This window comes from Tursiops truncatus, chromosome 8, assembly GCF_011762595.2.
Source record: "Tursiops truncatus isolate mTurTru1 chromosome 8, mTurTru1.mat.Y, whole genome shotgun sequence".
Lineage (NCBI taxonomy): Eukaryota > Metazoa > Chordata > Mammalia > Artiodactyla > Delphinidae > Tursiops > Tursiops truncatus.
The window spans coordinates 8,696,746-8,712,303 of NC_047041.1; the positions used below are offsets into that span (position 1 = coordinate 8,696,746).

Below are 15,558 nucleotides of genomic sequence, written 5' to 3' on the forward strand. Positions count from 1 at the left end.
TTCAGATTACGGCTCCAGCAGGATCGCTCCCCTGACTGTAGTCAACAGCTACAGTTATGTTTGCTCAGATGTCAGTGAATCCAACTGCTTCCAAACGCAAGGAGTGTCTGCTGGAGCCCCAGCCCATAAAACCCAGCTCAGAATGCAGCCTGGAACATCTGCTCCCAGCACCTAGTCCAGAAGCATCTGGTCCTGACTCTTCTGCTTGGAATGGCTAAACTTCTCCCACACCCTTCTCAGGCCACCTCACCCAGCACGTCCCAGGAATGACCAAGCTCTATGCCAGGGAAGGCACAGGGTTAAGCCCCGGGGTCAGCTCCCTGGAGACAGAACACCCCTTGGTCACAAGGTGGAAGAGTTCCCTCAAAGACAATTCGTTAGGAAGTACCAGTTCCCAGGGTCCTGACCAGGCAACTGCTAAAGAGGACAGTCACACAGCAGCCAGCCCCTCTGCCCAGCCCCAAGCCCAGGGGGCTCCCACCTCCCCATTCACCAGCCCGGCCCCAGGAGAGGCCGCTTGGCTATCATTTCCCTTGGGCTTCACCTCCCTTGGGAAAAGCAGTGCTACTCTCCTACACTGCACTGTGGGCCAGAGGCCTTGCAGTCAATTCCACATAGAGTTTTTTGAGCCCATTAGATGTTGCCAATTTTATATTACAGCTACTTCCTATCCTATCTTCTTGCCGCTCCCTGGACTGATTCTTTTTAATTCAGAACCCCTCTTGGAACTTGACACGATGCTTCCGCGTAGCAGAGCTCAGTAAATGTTTAATTGAACCGCGGTGCAGGACCACTCAGCTGGGAGCCCTTAACTGTCTTGCCTCTTGCTGGATCGCCCCTCAGCATTTACCTTCTAGCCCGACCAACCCTTGTTTCCATTCCCCCAAACATCTCATAGCAGCTAACGGCTGCAGAGTACTCTCCACATGCCAGCTTCTTTATCCAGCACTTCATGGTATTATCTCATTTCATCCTCATGACCAACCTAATGAAGAGATGGCACTATTTTCAGTCCTATTTTACAGATGAGGAAACAGAGGCCCAGAAAGGTTTACTGCCCAGTGGCGGAGCCAGAATGGAAACCCAGGCGATCGAGGTCCACAGGCCCTAATCTGCAGCCTGGATTTCACCTCCCTGAATGCCCAGATGCCTCACATGCTGAAAAGGCCACGGGGACCATGCTGGCCCCTTTGTTTAAAACACCCCCATCCCATCCCACCCCAGGCAGCAAACACTGATCTGTGTGTTAGATATTATCATATATCATCTCATTTTAGTCTAGCTGTGACTATGTCCTTTTTTACAGTTGAGAAAACAGATTCAGAGGGACTAACTTTCCCAAGGCGACCAAGCTGGTTATCACCACATCTATTTTTAGACCTTGTCCCACAGCTCAGCACAGCTGCTCTATGGCCTTTGTCCCTCTAGCTATGGGACCATTAGGATCGAGCCCGAACTTCAGTGACTTTAGAGGGATAGTCTCAAGGGAGCGATCTGAACATGGCCTACTGCCCCGTTCTGATCTTTCCCTAAACAAGTGTGGATTCTAGAGGGATCCGGTCTGAATGCAACAGGGGCAAATGTATTATAAACAAGGCCTTAGCAATGTGTACTGCTTTCGTTGAACTAGAAGTGGACTTCAGCGTGAACTGTCTAGGGCTGGGTACCACATGGGCAGAAGCTCTGAGTGTGGTTTACAGAGAGATGAGACTGACAGGAAGAACTACAAACACTACACGGAAAGGCCGAGACTCTGACAGCTGAGAAACTAAAGACTGGTTTGATGTGGGGTTTCTGGAGCTGCTGGGAAGGAACTCATTAACGGATGAAACAGGAAAGCCTTGGAATCTACCTGGAGAACGTGGAGGCATCAGGGCTTTGCTCAAGCAGATGTTAAGAGTTGGACGGCACTGGGTGGAATCTAGGAAGGAGCAGATTCACTGCCTTGGGGTTCGGGTGAGAAACCACAATTGCAAACACTTACCTAGCGCTTATTCTGGGCCAGCCTCTAAGCATTAATGCGTTACGTGGGAACATTTCAAATTTAAAACCGGGGAGTGGGCCAGACAGGTCAGTGAGGGCCAACACGTGTAGGATTGTGGCTAATGCTATGAGTTAAAGCATTCCACAAAGTCGGCTGTCAAGGTGCTGGTCAAACTGGGCACCTGTAACTCGGCTACCCGCAGGGGTTTGTGCTTGAGGCTGGGGAGAGCCGACTGTGTGCATCTCTTCCCACCTCTGTTCAGCAGCGCACTGGTAGCTTGAAACGGGCCATGGTGGATGCAGTTACACCACGGAAATCGACAGGTGCTACATGGGGGCTCTCCCTCCCCGCTCCCCCCGGAGCCAGTTAGCCAGCACACCAGCCTGGAACCATGGACTATGGACGGGTCCTGCCTCGCCTACTTAAGGAGTCCGCTCAACAGGCCCTGCTTTAGTACATGCTCGTCCAAGCTGCTGGGTCTAAGGTATGGTGTAAGGCGCTGGGGATCAATCAATGAAAACGCATAGACCCTGACTTCATGGAGGTAACGATCTAGTGGTGGAAACAGAACTAATATTAACACAATCCGTTCAATTGTGAGTTAACGCCACAAAGGAGAGACACAGGGTCCTGCAGTCACCTCACCCTCCGCACCTGATTCGCAGCTCAATTCTCTGGCATTTTTCCTGGAGAAGCAAAGCACAGCTGTCCCCACCCTTCTCTCGCTGTTCCTGCCTCCAGGCCAGCACTTCCTGTCACTAACAGGTAACTTTTGCAGTGCCCGGCGGGCCATTTCCTGGGTCCCCAGACAGTATTTCAGCCTCAGGGGCGGAACCCAGCATGCGCAGAGCCGTCTCAGCAGAGCCCCCTCCTCCCCCACTGCACCTGGCCAGGCCCAGCTCCTGCCACTGTTCTGCTCCCCAGGACATCACGGTTTCCATGGGAACCCACTCACTTCAAAGGGGAATGGCAGAGACTGGAGGGGAGGAGGGACAGTGAAAGCTGGATCAACCTCACCCTCTTGGCCCCGTCTCTGTGCTGCTGGCAACCTAACCTCCAAGCTCCCCGCCACCTAACACCGTCCAGCCCACCGCCCACCGGTGGAGAGGTGGGGAGGTGTGGTCCAAGCTAAATTTTAACTTCTTGGGGGGAAAACCCCAGGGGTGAGGTGCACCTGCGTTAGGAGAGATCTGAGCTGGGTCCAAGCCTGCGGTCCCCGCTCCATGGGGCCTCCCCTCGGCAGACCCCTCTCAGCATTGCTCCTGGGCCACAAACACAATTACCCGCGATGTGCATCCAATCATGGGGTCTGCTCGGATTAGACTGCAATCATTAATCTGAGCGGGAGCTCCCGGCTGCCTTGCTGATTAGCCCAGATGATGCTCTGGTATGATCCAATTAAAGACAGACTCTGCCTCCCTTCCCCCCTCCCCCCACCCCACACGCAGAGTTTCCACATCAGAAAGAACCAATACATTTCATCAACACATCCTCCTACACAAATAAAACCTCAGGGCACCAGGAGGCTCCCACCCTCTTGTAGCACTGCCCGATGCCGCCCTGCGGGCCTGGCCAGGGAGGGGCCTCCCCCACCTTCGTTCTTCGAAGTAGTTCAGGGAGGGGCCTTGGCGGGGACACCCAAAAGTCAGCGCGGGCACTAATCTCCGTGGAGAGGGGATGCTTACATTTATGGACATGAAATGCCGACTCCCTGAGGTGCTTTGAGCAGCCAGGCCGCCCCAGGCGGGCAGATCTAATTAGAATTACCCGACCCTATGGGAGGTGGAGTGTCTCCCCTCAGCCCCCAAGGGCGGTGGAGAGGGCGGCTGGCACTAATGGGAGAGGGGTGGTCATGGGAGACACCCTGGGGGCCCTGGGGCAAGCAGGGCTGCAGAAGAAAGAACTGGGCAAGGGTGCTGATGTCCCTCTGCTCCGTCGTCCTGAGATGCCAGGCAGCCTTGTTTGGCTGGACTGTTGGTGGTACCCAGCCTGGGATTTCTTCTTCATGGTCAGACCGCTGCAGAGATAATTTGCTCAAATGCCATGGGCTGTGAGGTGACAGCCTCGTGGGAGAGGGTGAATCTCAGATGTGGAGGTGAGGCATGTTGGTTGAGGGAAGATCTGGGCCTTTGTACTTCAGGTGACGTCATGGTGGACAGCTCCCTTGGGGACGCGGCCCACCTCCTGGCTGGGCCTGGGTGGGGTCTGAGCCTGGGATCTTGGGAAGGGCTATGGAGCACGTGGAGCCCATTGGCAGGAACCAGGGAACCGTCTGCTTTGTGCCAGACATGGAGCCAGGTGCTGACATGGGCTGTCTCGTAATTCTTGCCGAACCACTGATTAGCTTCTGTCCTGAAACCAACGCTCAGAGAGACGAGTACAAGGAGGAGGTAGGGCTCAAGCCTAGGTTTCCAGAAACTTTATGTTAGGCCACTAATTTGGGGTCTTTCTAGACTAAGATCTGTGCTCACTACAGGTCCCTGCCCCTGGGGGTCCGAGAAGGTGTCAGGGATCCGTCTCCAGTGCGAATATGAATCACCTGGGATCTTGTCAAAGTGCAGATCAGGAATCCTCAGGTCGAGTGGGGCCTGAGATTCTGCGTCTTCAATGAGCTCCCAGGTGACGCGATGCTTCTGGCCCATGGACCGCACTTGGAGCAGCAGGGATTTAAAGGGGGTGTGATGACTGTACCCAAAGTCATCAGACCACGGGGCAGTTTTCAGAGGCCAGGCCACTCTCGCTCCCTGCTTCCGTTCCGCCACCAGGCACAAGGTGAGGCTACAGGCCCTGTGCAGCCTCATCTTCCCACGCCCAGCTGCTCTGGCCACTGGCCGTCCTGGGAACACACCAGGCTCTCCTCTGCCGGAAGTTCCTGACCCCCCATTTCTCCTCCTGCTGAGCTCTCTTACTCAGCCTTGAAGATCAGACTCTACTGCTTCCCCCGTGAAGCCTTCTCCGTCAAAGCTCTGACCACTCTATGTTGGTTTCTTGTTTGCATTATGTCTCCGTTCCTGGAGAGGCAGGGAACAGCCCGTGCATAACCTTTATGATTTACCTCTTTCCCCTGGAGCCCAGCACAACGCCTCCACGTGCTAATAGCAAGGGTTCAAGGCAAGTGTGAAGGGCGGACAGGAGTGTAGATCCCATGCTGGGGGCAGGGGAGCTGGGGTCCTCCTCAGGGTCTCTGACAGGTCCTGTGACCAGATCCTGGCATTCTTTGGGGCCCAAGGCAGAGGTCTCTATCCACAGGAGCTGGGCCTGGCCTGTGCGCCGGGCAGGCTGGGGCCCGGGAGCTGTGTTATCCAGGCCTTGTGTCAGGACCTAGGGATCAGGGCCCACTGCTTTGGACACCCAACTGTTGGCATTACAGGCATTCAGCTCATCTGAGTAACTAAAAATAATGCCAGTGAGAATGATCATAACGGCAATAATTACCACCATTGCCATAAAGCCACTGTCATGGGCAGGGCTGGGTGGGCCAGTCCACGTGTGACTGGAGTTAGCGCCCGCTGCAGCGCACGCTCGGCCCCACTGCTGATGCACGCAAACGTATGTGCTCACACGAGCGAATGTGAGCGAGGGTCCAGCCTCAACACTGAGTGCTGACTTGGGCATCTTTTCTTAGTGATGTGGGCTCCCCATGGACAAAGGATGACTGAAATCCCTGCTGGGACCTCACTCAGGTCTGCCCTCAGAGGACCGCATCTTCACCTCAACAACGTACACAGCACAGACCGGAATTTCCCTGAGCCCTTCCCACCCTCTGCTACATTCAGGGCCCAGCCCTGGGTACAAGGGGCTGAGGCAGAGTAAAACGAGGCAAGCCACCTGCTCTCAGCAAACCGCCCATCTCGGGGAGGGTGCCAGAGCCTACACAGTCGTGTACAACCTCTATCGCTAAACACCAAAGGCTACCATGAATCACAGTGTGGGCCAAGCCCCAGCCGCATTAGAGTCGCCTGGAATGCTTGCTAGACATTCACACCCTCCTCCTACATCTTGACCTACTGATTCAGCATTTCTGAGCACGGAGTCCAGATACATGTGTTCTGACGAGCGCTCCCGGTGGTTTCCAGGCGTACTAAAGCTTTGCTCACAACCGAGTCCTGGATGGCGAGTGCTGGAATGAAGGCAACGACGGGGCACGTGGGCCAGGACAGTCCCGAGGCAGCTGCCCGTTTACTGAGTGGAGGGCTCTGATGCTCGTCAGGGCTCATCTCCCCAGCTGGGCTGAGGAAGAGGCCCTCCTGGAAGACACAGCCCAGGCCTCATCTCCCTCCCTGGACAATTCCTGCATGGCCAGCTGAGGGCTCTCTGGAGTGACTTCAGAGAGAAGGGACCTGGCCCTGGCTACTGGCTTCCATGAGCCCACCAGCTGGCCTGCACTCACATCTCTCATGGCTGAGCTGGGCCTGAGGCCACTTGGGGGCTCCTGCGCATGGCCCGGCTGAAGTGTCTCCTACCTGTACACAGCTCGCTTGTCAGCCTCCAGCTGGGCCTGGGGGTCGATGGGGGCACTGGGCACAGGTGTGCTGGCAGCAGCCGAGGGTGCGGCGATGTGGACAGCCTGGGCCTTAGAGGGGGCCTGAGCGGTCGCCGTCATCTGCAGAGACAGAGAGGAGGCGTGGGTTAGTAGGGCCAGGACCACTGGTTCCCCGGCTGGAACTGTGAGGTCCACCTCGTCCTGTGGGGTGTGTGTGTGGATAAGAGAACGTGTACGAGAGAAATGTGAGGGTATAACGAGCGTCCATTTGTACATATGCTGCAGTGGGAGGAAAGCTGGTGTTTCCTCAAATGAGAAAATTCTGGGGAACAATTTAGGACCATCCAAAATCAGGTGGTGTGGAAGTGAGCTCACTTTAAAAGCGACATAGAGGGGCTGGGGGCCTAGATGGGGAGGGCGGGAGGGAGGCTCAAGAGGGAGGGGATATGGGGATCTGTGTGTACATTCAGCTGGTTCACTTTGTTGTACAGCAGAAACCAACACAACATTGTAAAGCAATTATACTCCAATAAAGATGTAAAAAAATAAAATAAAAGTGATGGTTCTTAATGCAAATTAAGGTGGTGGCCTCTGGCCAGAAGCAGAAAAAGACAGAATGATGAACCTTCAAATTGTGCTTATGAGTCGCTTGGGCTGTACTGGGCAGTGTTAGGTTTGATTTGATGACTTTGGAGAGCAGGAAAAAAATAGCTGAGTCAGTTCTCAACTGGGCAGAGGTTTATCCCTTTTAACACAAGCCAGAGGTAACTTTTAATGGTTTTGACTGACAGTTGAGTGTTCTGCAAATTTGGTTTACCTGGGCACTTGAAGATAAGCAGGTTGTAGTGACGATGAACAGATTTCTGTTCTTAGCCATAACAAATATTTAGCGTAGTAGTTCTCCTCCTATGTTACATGTTTTTGAAGGTGCCCCTGGGTTCCCAAGTTTGTGCCAATCAGAGCACCTTTTAAAAATATATTCTATATTGGACTTTCCGTATAAGATTTCATTTAAAGAAGTGGTTAAATGGCTTTTAAATTTTGGGTAACCATCATAACAGAACTTAATGCTTTTATATTTTATTTTCCTTAAATGGATCCCTGAAATGTCACGTGTGGTGACATGCCTCAACTATTGCTTTCCTCCAACCGGCCCACAGAGCCTGACAGCTCTCACCCACTGTGTTCTTGGACTTGACGCCCTTGTCTGCCTCCCGAGCTAATACCTTGTTCACACCTTCATCCCCGGCACCCAACTGACACAGACTGGATGCTTAGTGTTTGCTCAGAAAATGAATGAGGGAATAAACAAGTGAACACACCTTGAAAGAATCGTATACTTCACAGCTGGAAAGTTTATCATATGATCTAGGTCCCTGCTTTCTGGAAGAAAGAGTACTGTACTTGCACGAATACAAGCACAAAACACTTGCTGTCTCATTTTCTTCATTAGATCTCTGTTCACGTGGCACATCTTCACAGTAAAATAGAGTCCCTCTGCCCCTGCTATCCCCTTACTCTGCCTTATTTCACAGCCCTTATTATGACTATATATTTCATAGCCCTTATCATGACCAGATACTATATATCTACTTGCTAAGTTATTTTCTCTCCCACCTCCAACTCAAATGTAAGCTTAAAGAGGCTGGTTAACAGTTGTGTTCCGAGGGTCTAGAATAGCCTGGCACTAGTCAATGCTCAACAAATATTTGTTAAGTGAATGAATTAATGAGTGATGGGTGGTAAATAAAATTGAGACTATAGAAGAAATATACCGTATCCCCATCATTTTTTGTTAGGAAGAAATATCCTTGTCACTGTTAGCTGAGCTGGGGGAACTTTCCCAAACTCAGTGCTAGACAGAGCATCATGGTACCTTGAGGCCAGCAGGGTACCATGCTTGACTCTTACTGTCTCCTGTTAATAGCTTTTTGACTTTGAGCAAATCCCTCAACTTTCCTAAGTTCCTCCTTTTCATCAGTAAGCAAACTGGTGTCCTTTTAGGATTCATGAGTATTAAAGAGGTGCTATAAGGAAGAAAGTAGAAACAAATGCTGTTCTAATTTTCAAAATACAGAAATAAGGTGGAATCAGACAAACTAAGTATACTTCTAATCTTCACATTGATCTGGGCTAGTTTCTTTCATTCACCAATGCAACTTTCCCAATACTTCTCAAGTCGCCACCAGGTACTAGGCACTGGGGTGACTAGGATGAATGCCTGCTATAATGGAGCCCAGTTCTGGGTTTAACATGATCACTGAGCTGGCAGATCAGGAAAATGGTAGACACTCTCATTTACATGGTGTAAATGACCTCAGCAAGGTACCTCCCACGATATCCTCGTGGAAAACATGGAGCGACGTGGTCTGGTGGACAATTGTGTGGATTAGGAAGCTACACCCAAAGGATGACAATTAGAGGAGAGATGTCAGAGGGAGGAGGGCTTCTAGGAGATGCCACATGCTTTCTCCTCAACTCTCTTCAATATTTTTATCAGTGATTTAGAGGATGTCTGAAGAAACGCTCAACAAACTTATGGGTGACGTGAAACCGGAATCCGAATGATCTTTACAGATTTTGGCAACGTGCTAAGTCTAATAAGATTAATTCTCATCTAATAAGTTGGAATTTAACACTTCCAACACTTCAGCCAAAAAAAAAAAAACATCGATAATATAAGTGCAGAAGAGGAGAGACATCGTTTAGCAGCACCTTTCAGTTGACGGAAGGCTCAGTATGTCCACAGTGTACTGTGTCTGTCAAACAAACAAACAAACAAACAAAAACCCCAAACTGATCCTCTGTGAGGACCCATCAGCAGAGGCACAGCTCACACAAAGCTTCCAGCCCCACCTACTAAGCTGAGACAGGGGCAGGGAAGTACACTCAGAGGAGAGTGGACCAGGCTGCTCAAGGGATTCTGAGGAATATTTGCAGGGATCTGCAATGTTAAGGAAGATTTGGGGGATGGGAGGGAGATGGAGGGACGTGAGAGCCCCCTTTGAATATCTGAATGAGGGATTAGATTGTGTCAGTTCTGTTCTGTATGCCCTGAAGCGTCAAACTACAACCGATGCTTTACATCTGTAAAATGCAAAGACACATTTGGGCTCAACCCCAATAGTAAGTTCCCAAGCCTCTGAGCTCTCCAAGGCTGGGCTGGGCTGCCTCCCGGAAGTGGTGAGTTTTCACTGGTGCAGGGGCCAAGCAGAGACTCCCGCAGAGGCGATGGACGCTCTCTAGCTGGGTGGGCTGGCGTAGGTGACATCTGAAGTCCCTTCTAACAGTGACAGGCTCGGACGCCGTGAGGGTGCTTTCATGACCACTGCCCACCCCCAGGGTTGGCGTGGGGCTCAGATTAGATGACGTATGGTGTAAAAGTGCTTTGGAAACTCTATAAAGTTTTCCCCATATGGAGGGATGATTGTAGTTCTTCAACTCCAGCACGTGCGTCTTTCATAAAGCAATGCACGGCTACGTGCACGGCTCGTTTAAGCGTAAAATACAGGGTAGGCTGGTGTGCTCTGCTCTGCTCAGTCCACGAAGGGTGAATTTCCTCGTGTCCTTGAAGGAATCCACAAGGGGTTTCTATGCAGATGAGCTTCTAGGAGTGGGAGGACTGAGGGGAGGGGCTCCTTTTCCTCTCACCTCCCCTTTCTAGACAGGACTTTGGGGGAAAGTGTGGCCAAAAGCCCAGCTGGGGCCCAGAGGAAAGTGTAAAGTCTGTCATACAGAGGGAAGTAAGTCAGAAAGAGAAAGACAAATACCGTATGCTAACACATATATATGGAATCTAAGGAAAAAAAAAAGGTCATGAAGAACCTAGGGGTAAGATGGGAATAAAGACACAGACCTACTAGAGAATGGACTTGAGGATATGGGGAGGTGGAAGGGTAAGCTGTGACAAAGCGAGAGAGAGGCATGGACATATATACACTACCAAATGTAAAATAGATAGCTAGTGGGAAGCAGCCGCATAGCACAGGGAGATCAGCTGGGTGCTTTGTGACTGCCTGGAGGGGTGGGATAGGGAGGGTGGGAGGGAGGGAGACACAAGAGGGAAGAGACATGGGAACATATGTATAACTGATTCACTTTGTTATAAAGCAGAAACTAACACACCATTGTAAAGCAATTATACTCCAATAAAGATGTAAAAAAAAAAAAAGCGGTCACTTGTCAGCATCCCAAGCGCCGGCCCCAGCTGAGAGGCTGTTACTGGGGCTCAGAGAGCCGGGACGGGGGAGAAGAGAGCAGAGCTGGCCTGAGGAGGACGATGGTTCAAATTTATTTAGCTCCTGGGGGCCAGTTCAGCAAACTCTGCATTTCCTCCAGGTTGGGAGAATGTTTATCTTCAAATAGATTTCTTCTTCTAGCCAGAGACACCCATTTCTCAAGAACTGGAGCTCAGAGGGAGAGGCCCGCAGCTGTCCCAGGGCCCGGGAGCAGGGGGATGAGGGTGTCGGGTGGTGAGGTTTTGGGGGAAGGTTCTAGGCCTAAAGAACAGAAGCGGGGGGAGAGGCTGGACAGATGGAGGGCGGAGATCCCTTGCTCTGGCCTATGAAAGCCAACTGGTAAATTGTCAGGAATTTTGCAAGCCGGTTGATATCATATCGGTAGCCTGAAGCTGACCATGGTGGGAGTAATTACACCACAGAAACTGGCAAAGGCTGCAAATCAATCCTCTTTCTAACCCCCAACCAGAGAGCTGGTTGTTAAACATTTATCAGCACACCACTAGTGTCAGAGTTTCTCTCCAAGTAACTTTCTCCTATTCTCCTCGATCTCGCATATGAAGAAACTACACTCTATGAGGCCACTTGGTGTGCCCACAGCTGGTCTCAGACCCGGAGCCTTCCTCCAAGGACGGCACTGGACATCCTACCCAGGCAGGCTGTGAGGTTTGATTAAGAGAATAGGATAACGACTAGCGGGTGGGGAAGGATGGCAGCATTCCCCAGGAGGGCCTGCCTGCTGGGAGCTGCGGTACTGGGTCCAGAACCTACACAGGGTCCTTGCCGTCCTCCTGCCTCCCATAGATGCTGTAGCCACTGGACTCTTCTCTATCATCCAGCTGGAACCAGCCCTGCATTAAGCTGGGAGCAAAAGGGCCCTGTCCAGATTCTCAGTTTGTGACACCTTGAGATGAAAGTTCCTGATGCCCTGCAGGGGCTGAGAGATCCAGCCTCTCCGACAGTCTAGTCTGGCCAGGAAAATGAGCAGGGGATGCTGTGTGGTGTGGTTTACAAGGTGCTCACCTGCCTACCTAGTCGCCCTCACTGACACTGAAACGCCCCACTGATACTTTCCTTCCTGCTAAGGCTCGCCCTTTCCCGGTTGTAGGGGAGAGTGGCACGTTGTGTTCCAACAAGCTAATGAAGTCTCTCCCTGGGGGCTCACGTCCAACAGGGATCCCGTGCAATGGGTTGGTGGCACTCCCATTTTACATATGAGAAAACAGAAGCCACTGCAGCAGAGAAATTGCTGGAGACCACAGATAGTTTCTGCCGAGGCTGAGACAGGAACCAAGGGCTTTCTGACTAAATCACACTGCGGGAGTGATCGTATTTAATTACTTTTCTTTGAAGAGGAGAATAGGAAGACTTTTCCCCTGGGTGGAAAGGGGCAGAAGGGGAAGGGCACTAGCGTCAGATGGAGTGTCACTCCCCAGCATCAGGCTCTGGGTCTCCCTCGAGCCCACCCATCCTGTCGCCGGCCCCCATCTCTCCAGCCCCCAAAAGACCTCACAGATCAACTCCCCAGACACTGGTCGTGCCAGAAACGGTGTTTCCGGTGGAACCCAAGTAGGAAGCGCAGGGTGGTTTGTTAATTGACGGTGGCTCAGTGCAACTGTGTTCGCCTCCCTGACCGCGCAGGGCTTCAAGCTTCAGGGCGCACAGACCTGCAGCGGCCACCTTCCGCCAGCTGCCACGGAGAGCTCCTCCGTTCTGCTCCTGGGAGGTGGGAGCAGGTGGCTCAGATGGGGGATAATGCCAGGGTCTTTCTAGCACCCCAGGGAGGGAGTGTGCACGAGACACTGGCATCAGATAAAACGGATTCCCGCCTTTGCCACTCGCTTAGCCGACCTTGGACATGTACCCTTGCCTCTCCGGGTTTCAGTTTACTCATCTCTGAGATGGCACTGACGCTCCCGACCTCTCACCACTGTCGTGAGGTTGGCTGCCTCCCTCAGTGGATGTGGCTGAGCATCAGCTACGGGTCAGGGCCCTCTGCTCTGGGCTTCCAGGCCCCGAGGACACCGTTCAGCCACGTCTGCCCACTTGCCTCTCCCTCCACTAGATTGGGGCATCCTGGAGGGCAGGGACCACATCTGTTGTAGCCCCAGCTGCAGCCCCAGAGTCTGAGACAGAGTGTCCACAGCACCTACAGGATGCAGGGATGACTGGTGTGGAGTGGGTGGGCCTTCCCATCCATTGATACCTTTTCAGCTGCACATGGACCCTCTTGACCCCGAATGCCTCAGGCCACAACAGAGACGTCACAGTCCCCGACCACATATTTATTGGGAGTGGTGGGCATCCAGCCCAGAGCTGGTCAATCTTTCTGATCCAGGGTCCTCATCTATACATTGGGAGTAGTCATAGCTAAGGTGCAGGGTAGTCAGCCTTAAATGAGATAATGTATGCAAAGCAGCGGGCCTTCATAGGTTCTCAGCGCGGTGGTTACCGTTAACATAATCCCTGCAGCCAGCAGCCTGCGGCCCACACTCCAGTTGGCCACTTTTGCTTCCGCTACCTGTGCTGCCCTGGGAGTCCTGACCCTGCTGAAGGAACCCTCTCTCCCATAAGCACCCAGAGAAGTGGGCGAGGCGTGGGCCCCGGCATAGGGAGAGGGGCCGTGGTATCGTGGAAGGAGACGTTACCCATCGCTAGTGATGTCACCTTGGACTAATGGCTCAGTTCCTCTGAGCCTCAGTTTCCCTCTCAGGTAAACATGGAGCTAACAATACCTCTCGCCAGGCCTACAGTGACCATATGTGAGGGTACATTATTGCGCACCCCGGAGGCTCAGTGAATCTCGGTTTCTAAGCATTTTTAATGCTTCTTTTTGCTAGCCTTGTCCTCTGAATCCAAACCCCACTGCCTGTCCACACCCGGCCCTAGACACCCTGGCACCTACACCTCCCATGTCCCCCTGCGTACACCTGTCCCCCTGCAGCAGCCCTGCTCTTTACGACGCGTACATCCATGCACCTCCCACAAACCCTGGGCAACCTAGGTCTGCACCTTGCCGGGCATGACTCAGCACAGACACCCCTCCTAAGGGGACACCCCTCTTCTGACCTGGCAGGGTGCGGGTTGCCCATCCCCAGAGCTGGCCCACCAGGCCAGGGAAGCCTTGTGTTCTGAGAACATGGGGGGCTGCACAGGCCCAGCCCACTAGGGGCCGCTGAGGCTCCAACAGGGCAGGGCTGGGCTGGGCTGAGCTGGGCTGGGCCTGCCAGGGGGGCTGACGCTCCCTGAAGGGCCAGGGCAAGCCAGTAGAGCCAGATCTGGTTTCCTCGCAACCAGGAGAGAGTCCAAGGACCTGGGATGAGGTCAGGGCTTGAAGCCATTTAGTAAATATCAGGTTTGGCCTGAACAGGTGGGGGGCACAACGGATGGTTTTGGGGGGAGGGCACAGCCCACAGGGCACCCCAGGCTGGGACCTGCTCACGGACTCAGCCTTGTCTCCGGTACAGCACCCCACCCCTTGCCCGCACCCCAGCAGACCCTCCTGCGTGTGGGTGCCTGAACCCGCCCGATGCTTTACATCTTTATGCCTTTGTATCTGGGGCTGCCTCAGCAGGACCTGTCCACGCCTCCCCACCCTGCCCCCCCAACACCCCCCATCAGCTCTCCCAGGAAGCCTTTCCCAATCCTCCACACCTCCTGCCCAGGTAGCCTGGACCCCCGCCTTATCTGCCTGTGCGTCAAACCTTAAACCCCATAACACTTCGGGCCCCCATTTGTCTGTCTCCCTGAGTGGACTGGATTCCCAGCTCCCATCATCATGCCTGGCTCCCATGGGGTCCCAGCATGTTTGTTAAATGACTGAATGACCGACTGGTTGAGGAAATGAGAGAGTGATGTGTTAAAAGGCTCAGGGATCCAGAATGGAGAGGAGTCAACCATGGCTCCTCCAAATACCCCCCAACCCAGTCAGCCCAGGGACAGGAAGGGCCGGAGGCAGAGAAGGGCAGCCCGATTTCACTGAAAGAGGCTCCTGGAACAGCAGGCCTGGGTCACCTACATTCTCATCCCAGGACCGACCAGATAGAACAAACCACAGGAAAGTTACTTCGTGGTGTAAAATGGGGGTCTTAAGCAATCAATTAACTTGAAAGGGTTTGTAGGCAGTGGTTTACAAAATGAGGCTTGAAAGTGTTTGCCGCCGTGCCTGCACTTCTGCGGGTTGCTGACCCGTGGCTAAAGGGACGAAGGCTGTGGACTTTCACCTCCCAGCTTCGTGCACTTTCCTGGGCACGGTCTTTCCCATCCATCTCTGGAGGACCCCTCGCGTGTATAATAGTCCCACACCAGTGAGTTCCAGTATGTTTGTGTATGTGTGTAAGGGAGTGTGTTTACAGCTAGAAACACATACTTGATATGCCTATTGTGTTCCCAATACAAAGGAGAGTAATTAAAGTTCAATCCAATCTTGGCTACTGGAGCCGTACAGAAGATAGAGTGAAGAAATCAATGTCAGGGTCATGGGTGAAAGAAAGCTGTGAAACACCATTGGACTTTTCACACCCACACTCGCAACAACCCGGTGAGGCAGGGAGGGCAGAAGTTATTCCCACTTTACCGATGCAGAATGGCCCCAAATAAGCTCCGTTAGGGCGGGAACTATTAATTCTGTGTCCCCGGCACGTGGCACAGGGTCTGCAAGACCCACAGAAAGCACCTGATGTTTATGAAACGGCTGAGTGAGTGAAAGAAATAGCGCTGTAATTACTTGTCCAAATTTGTATAATTCATCAGCAGCGCAGTGGGTTCCTGAATTTCTACCGCACTGAGTTGACTCAGCCCACGCTTCCTGCTCCAGACCACAGACTCCAAAGACAACACGCAACGAGGGCCGT

General features: G+C 52.8%; 1 protein-coding gene across 3 annotated transcripts in view; it reads right to left on the reverse strand.

Moving 5' to 3' along the window:
• PKNOX2 (PBX/knotted 1 homeobox 2) overlaps nucleotides 1-15,558 on the reverse strand; it is a 254,297-nt gene that overhangs the window by 54,365 nt on the left and 184,374 nt on the right. For all 3 annotated transcript variants that reach the window (XM_073808010.1, XM_073808011.1, XM_033861842.2), the window contains one exon: nucleotides 6,448-6,587. In XM_073808010.1, coding sequence (XP_073664111.1) covers nucleotides 6,448-6,587 — 140 coding nt within the window. The remainder of the gene's footprint in view (nucleotides 1-6,447; nucleotides 6,588-15,558) is intronic.